The sequence below is a fragment of the Sorex araneus genome, chromosome 2, assembly GCF_027595985.1.
Source record: "Sorex araneus isolate mSorAra2 chromosome 2, mSorAra2.pri, whole genome shotgun sequence".
Classification (NCBI taxonomy): Eukaryota; Metazoa; Chordata; class Mammalia; order Eulipotyphla; family Soricidae; genus Sorex; species Sorex araneus.
This window is the reverse complement of record NC_073303.1, coordinates 61,898,492-61,905,312: the sequence shown is the minus strand read 5'-3', so window position 1 is coordinate 61,905,312 and position 6,821 is coordinate 61,898,492. Positions and strand designations below refer to the sequence as shown.

At 54.6% G+C, this 6,821-nt stretch overlaps 1 protein-coding gene across 1 annotated transcript; it reads left to right on the top strand.

Annotated features, from left to right (window-relative positions):
• Positions 1 to 2,610: 2,610 nt before the first annotated feature.
• On the top strand, positions 2,611 to 4,443 carry LOC129402145 (DDB1- and CUL4-associated factor 8-like). Its single transcript, XM_055127453.1, has one exon. It carries the CDS (start codon positions 2,669 to 2,671, stop codon positions 4,427 to 4,429), a length of 1,761 nt encoding a protein of 586 aa, XP_054983428.1. The 5' UTR covers positions 2,611 to 2,668; the 3' UTR covers positions 4,430 to 4,443.
• The last annotated feature ends 2,378 nt before the right edge of the window (positions 4,444 to 6,821 follow it).

Here is a 6,821-nt window from a genome sequence, read left to right as displayed (position 1 = left end):
TTTGTTTATCACTAGCTAAGGCCCATGCCACACCCTGCATTTCTATTGGGGGTCTCCACATACATACTATACCACCTCCTCCCAGCAGGAAGGTATAAATACTGTAACTGACATAGAATAAATGCCTTTTCTCCCTCTTCTGGGCTCTGTGTCTGTTCATTCGGCTGGTCCCCTTCTCAGCCCCAGGAAGGATTCTCCCTGCTGAACAGAACGAGACCTCCACATCGACCTCCACACCTGGCGCCCAACGTGGCCGACGAATTCACGGAAAAAGTGAGTATTTCTGAGGGTCGCCTTTCTCTTGGCACACACCCTGGTGCGGGAATGGCCTACTTACCCTCTGATTCCTCATCTCTGCGTACTCCTGGGAATTCCCAGTTATTTGCATCCTTTTTCTTGCTAATTTTGCTTTTTCTATGTGGATCTTAAATGAGATTCTTAGGCGCGAAAAAGTCAGCCAGAGATTCAGCACCTTGTTTCTGAACTTGAGATTTTTTTTTAGGAAAAAGTATGAGAGTTACAAGGCTCCCTCAGTCTTTGGGGATGAGGCACCCCCCATGCAGGGGACTGACTCCTCAAATTCTACTACTACAGACTCTGGCCATCCTGCTCTCCTATCTAAGCCCTCCCACGTGGAGGCACCTCCAAGACTTTATTCTGTGACTTCTGATATCCCCGATCCCTCCCCCCCCCGGAACCTAAATCCTTGCCCCTGGAGGACAAGGTTACCCAGGTAGATGAGGAAGTGAGGTGTCAGCCCTTAGCTCCGCCACCCCATTATCTGTCCCATGACACTGCCTTTTTTAATCCCCCATAAGCCAGTGAGGCAGTCCACCAGCTTGCCTAGGACAATGCCATTTTATGCTCAGTTCTCCAACAGAAACAGGAAAATGTCCAACTTTTGACTCATAAGGCAGCTGGTTCAGGAACTAGTGAGTGCCGTGCAGCCTTCTACCCTCTCTCAAGAACCTAGTGCAAACTCGGTCTCTCCTCCACCCTGCCACACTCTAGCTTCAAAACCAATGGCTGCCTTCCCAGTTACCAGGTCCCATTCTCGGGCCCCCAATTACCCCACCTCTGCCACGGCTCCACCTGATGATGATCCCTCAGACAGAGAAGTTGAGGAGGCCGATCAGCCTGAGAAAGGGGCACATTCCGAAGAGGAAAATTCCCCTCAGGACGTAGCTCCGCAGGCACCAACCCGCCAAAGCTACCGTAGATTAAAATTCGGGGACCTGAAAGATATAAAGGCTGCTGTCTCTTCTTGCGGCCCCACTGCTCCTTTGATGCTTGGCCTTTTGGACTCCCTTAGTGAGGGATGGCTCACGCCGAACGACTGGTTCTCAGTCGCTAAGGCTGTCCTGAGTAGGGGAGACTATCTCTTGTGGAAAGCAGATTATTTAGAACGATGCCAAGAAATGGCACGCCGCAACATCGCTGCAAGAGGCTCTTCCTCATCCTGGATCTTTGCTAAATTTCAGGGCCATGCACCCTTCGATTTGAATGAGGTGCAGGCTCAATTTGCCCCAGGGCTACTTGCCCAAATACAAATGGCTACTCTCTGGGCCTGGAGGCGACTTCCCTCTAAAGGGTCAGTAGTAACATCCCTAGCCAAGGTTCATCGGGGAGCTAAGGAGCCCTATAGTGATTTCATAGGGCGCCTCACGGAGGAGGCAGCTGAAAAACTTATGGGAAATGAAGAGACAGATAATGAGCTGATCCACCACTTGGCCTATGAGAATGCTAATCCCATCTGCCAGGCAGCACTCCACCCCTATAAGCCTTGGAAGACCCTCTCAGAATACATACAGCTATGCTCTGATGTCGATCCCACCACCCAAAAAATAGGGCATGCTATAGGGGCTGCCTTCAAACAGTTCTCTATTCAACCATCTGAGCAGCCAGAACAAGCTGTGCTTTGGCTGTCGGCAGCCTGGACATTTTTTAAGAAACTGTCCCAATAAAAAATCGCGGCCCAGACCTAAAAGTCCTTGCCCTGTGTGCAAACAGGGTTTCCACTGGGTGGCAGAGTGCCACCAGAAGGCCAGGCCGGGAAACTGGATACAGGGCCAGCCCCAGGGCCCCCAGTCTGCTCCCTCTCCCGTGTATGGGGCACCTCAAAATCATGGGATGTTCAACCCATCCGCGCCCAATCCCTCTGCAGACCCATCCCATATTCAGCCAGATTGGATCTCTGTGCCACCTCCCGCACAATATTAAAGAACAGGGTCCCCAGATAGTGTATGTCAACACCTGTGGCCCTTTACCATCTGGAACTTTTGGCCTAATTATTGGGTGAGGCAATATGCTCGCTCAGGGCGTGCAAGTACTCCCTGGGATTGTAGATGCTGATTTTCAAGGGCAGATTGGAGTAGTAGTTGAATCAATCTCCCCATTTTCAGTCTTGGACGCTGGTGCGCAGAGGAGTGCCGTTAGAGCCAGACATCCCGAAGCCCGGCACGGAGGGCCCCCACGGGGTGCGGCCCCAGAGCGTGGACCCCTCCCAGGACTCTTCCTTCCAGCGAGGACCTTGCAGCCAGCCTTGCCCGAGCGCCCGTGCGCCCGCCGTGGAACTTGGCTTTCCCAGGGGTCCTTGGCTCCATCTGACCTTCATCCAGGCGCAGAGCGAGGCAGCGCGGGCCGGGCGGCTGCATCCTCGGCCTCCAGGATGTCCACTGAAGGGAGCAGCGCAGATGGCAAGACAGACTTGGCGAATGGAAGCCTGGCCAGCAGCCCCGAGGACATGTCGGGGGCGGAGGAGGGGCGGGAGACGTCGTCCAGCATCGAGGTGGAGGCGTCCGACCTGAGCCTGCACCTGGCCGCGGACGACGGCGGCCCCACGCGTGCCAGCACCGAGCGCCGCGGCTCCGACACGGAGAGCTCGGGGGAGGACAAGGACTCGGGCAGCATGGAGGACACCGGCCACTACTCGGTCACTGCGGAGAGCCAGGCGCACGGCCCCTCAGACGAGGAGGACGAGGAGGATGCGGAGCCGCATCAACCTCGGCGCCGGGCGCAGCGCAAGCGGCCCAGCCGGGAGCAGGACTCGTCGGGCAAGGAGCGGGCGCTGGAGGACTGGGTGTCCTCGGAGACCTGGGCGCTGCCCCGCCCGCGCTGGCGGGCCCTCCCGGCGCTGCGGGCCCGGGCGCTGGGCTGCGGTGCCAGCTTCGTGCCCGAGGCCTGCGGGGCGCGTGTCTTCGTGCAGCGCTTCCGCCTGCAGCACGGGCTGGAGGGCCACACGGGCTGCGTGAACACACTGCACTTCAACCAGCGTGGCACCCGGCTGGCCAGCGGCAGCGACGACCTGCGCGTGCTTGTGTGGGACTGGGTGCGGCGCCGGCCTGTGCTGGACTTCGACAGTGGCCACAAGAGCAACGTGTTCCAGGCCAAGTTCCTCCCGAACAGTGGGGACTCGACCCTGGCCATGTGTGCCCGGGATGGGCAGGTGCGGGTGGCCGAGCTCTCGGCCACTCAGTGCTGCAAGAGCACGAAGCGCGTGGCCCAGCACACGGGAGCCTCCCACAAGCTGGCCCTGGAGCCCGACTCGCCCTGCACCTTCCTCTCTGCGGGGGAGGACGCCGTGGTCTTCACCATCGACCTCCGGCAGGACCGGCCAGCCTCGAAGCTGGTGGTGACGAAGGAGAAGGAGAAGAAGGTGGGGCTGTATGCCGTCTTCGTGAACCCCGCCAACACCCACCAGTTCGCAGTGGGCGGCCGAGACCCGTTTGTGAGGATCTATGACCAGAGGCGGATCGACGAGAAGGAGAACAGCGGCGTGCTCAAGAAGTTCTGTCCACACCACCTGGTCAACAGTGAGTCCAAAGAAAACATCACCTGTCTCGCGTACAGCCACGATGGCACAGAGCTCCTGGCCAGCTACAACGACGAAGACATTTACCTCTTCAGCTCGTCCCACAGCGACGGGGCCCAGTACACCAAGCGTTATAAGGGGCACAGAAACAACGCCACGGTGAAAGGCGTCAGCTTCTACGGCCCCAAGAGCGAGTTTGTGGTCAGCGGCAGCGACTGTGGCCACGTGTTCCTGTGGGAGAAGGAGTCCTGCCAGATCGTCCAGTTCATGGAGGGCGACAGGGGCGGCGTGGTCAACTGCCTGGAGCCCCACCCCCACCTGCCCGTGCTGGCCACCAGCGGCCTCGACCATGACGTGAAGATCTGGGCGCCCACGGCAGAGGCGCCCACCAAGCTGGCGGGGCTCAAGGACCTCATGAAGAGGAACAAGCGCGAGCGGGACAAGGACAGCTTGCAGCACGCCGACCTCTTCGACAGCCACATGCTCTGGTTCCTCATGCACCACCCGCGGCAGCGGCGCCACCACCGGCGCTGGCGAGAGCCGTGGCTGGTGCCCACGGATGCCGACTCGGACTCCTCCAGCTCGTTGGACGAGGAGGAGGGCCCTGACCGCGTGTAGTGCATGCCATCCTGAGCCCCCGGGCAGGACGTGCCAGCAGCCGGGGCGGGCAGCCCAGCGGTAGAATTGCACTTTGGACTTGGCTTGGGCGAGAGGAGCCGGCTGCAGGAGGCCAGGACTGCACATGCCCTTCACCATCTGAATGCTCAAACTCTCCGCCTTATGTTTAAAATCACGCGTGAGCAGTCACAGCAGATTGTGTGCCAGTGCCCTTCTTGTGTATCCCTTCTACCCAAGCCTCACTTAGGGGTCAATCCCCGAGGACTAGTCCCTAACGCCATCTGGCAAATGGATGTCACTCATATTCCTTCCTTCGGGCAGCTTAAATATGTGTATGTGACTATTGACACCTTTAGTGGGTTTATTTGCTCCTCAGCCCAGACTGGAGAGGCCTCAAAAAATGTCATTGCTCATGTCTTGCACTGCCTTTCTGTACTGGGCAAACCACAGCTAATAAAAACCTGGAAAAAAGTTTGAGCATTTTTGTAAGAAGCTGCAGATTTCCCATCGTACAGGGATCCCCTATAACCCTCAAGGGCAGGAGATAGTGGAGAGAGCCCGTCTCACGCTTAAATCATATATTCAAAAGCTCCGGACAGAAAAAGAACTGTACCCAGCCTCACTTTCCCCTAAGACGTTACTATCTCACACTTTGTTTGTCGTGAACTTTCTTATACTGGACAAAGAAAGCCGCAGCACGGCGGACCGTTTTTGGCATACTTCCACCAGCCCCACTTATGCAAAAGTAAGGTGGAAAGACCTTCTGAGTGGTCTATGGAAGGGCCCTGATCCACCCCTTATATGGGGCCGAGGGTCGGTCTGCATATTTGATACTGCTGATAGTGTAGCTTGCTGGCTCCCCAAACTACTGATAAGGCAGGTCGACACACCTACTCTGGCTGACACACCTGCTCTGGCTGAACCGACTTTGGCCCAGAGAATAAATGAATCCTCTGCCACTGCCCAGGAACTTGATTCTGCTCATCACCACTGCACCCGCAACGCCACATCAGCTGAGTCGGGAGTGACCAACTAATGGTCTCGCTCACAGAACAGTTGTTTAGGCTTGGCCTGGCTGGAGCAGGAACCAGAGTTATTTCAAGACCCAAGATAACATGGATGCCCATAGGGCAGGATCGGAAGTCTCAGTGTGAACGTGTGTGTGGGGTGCGCACCCACGTGAAAAAAGGACCGGTCAGAGCGTGTGCAGGAGTAAGATTTGTGCGTGTGCCCCTAGTGTGTGTGTAATTGTCTCATTATCTTTCTCTTAGTTCTGCTTAGGTTTCAACAACTTTGAGGCTTCTATCAACAAAAGCGCTTTCTTGACCCGTTTTTTTCAACAGGCAGGAAACTGGCTGCTCAGGCAGAGAAACGGGAAACAATGTTCCCAATCGGCGACAGGGCTCACTTTGCCCTGGGGACTGCTCTTTCCTTTCTCAGTCTATTAGTTTTTTTTCCTGCCATTCTTGAGAGGTCAGATTGATCGATCAAGTATATATTTGTGCACATGTGTGATGTTTATTGTCTGACTGTCTGTCTCTCTGTCTGTGGAACACTCGAGTATCAGAGCTAGTTTAAAGTCAGTAATTCTTAGACCTGGGCAAACAAAATCAAGGGAGGTCAGAGTGATATGGAGCCCAGCAATTTAAAAGATCTAGGTATCTTTGGAGCTTGTTAGATCAGGTCTAAACAAAGATTTCTAATCAAAATGTGGCGCCTACAAAAAAATTAAAATTTTCAATCTAGATTTCATATTGGAAGAACATTAATAGTTATTAACAGTTGAAATTCTCTTGAGCTAAACATATCTATTGGACTTACATTCCTCACCCTCCACTTTTACAGGTTATAGATTGGACCATGCCAGGACCCCATATCTGGGCTAAAAATTCCTTTTAAAATTACCCCTCCATGGGATTCACAGATGCCTCAGCTGCCAAATAAGGAAGAAACACCTTTTAATTTTTTCTCTAGGATACTCACTTGATCCTGTCTGCATTGGAGTGCCTCCCTGTGTCCCTCTTCACCTTCAGACTTGGACTTATACCAAGTCCCAAATTAATACTATTGTGCATTATTTACCTGTCTCAATTCTTCCCTCTCAATCCAAGATTCTCCCCACAGTATAATTTTATTAAGGGCCAGATCACATATGGTTACCAGTGAACCTGACCAATGCTCCCCTGATGAAGGGCTCCTGACTGAAAACCTGACATGACTACTCCGGCGCTCCCGATGATTCCTCTGGCCCCTGATCACAGCTATCCCAGGACTCATTGCTGTAACCACCACTGCTACTGTTGCAGGAATAGCTCTTCAAACCTCGGTCCAGACACACAACTTCGTCAAAACATGGCAAAATGACTCTTACCACCTTTGGACAATGCAGGCT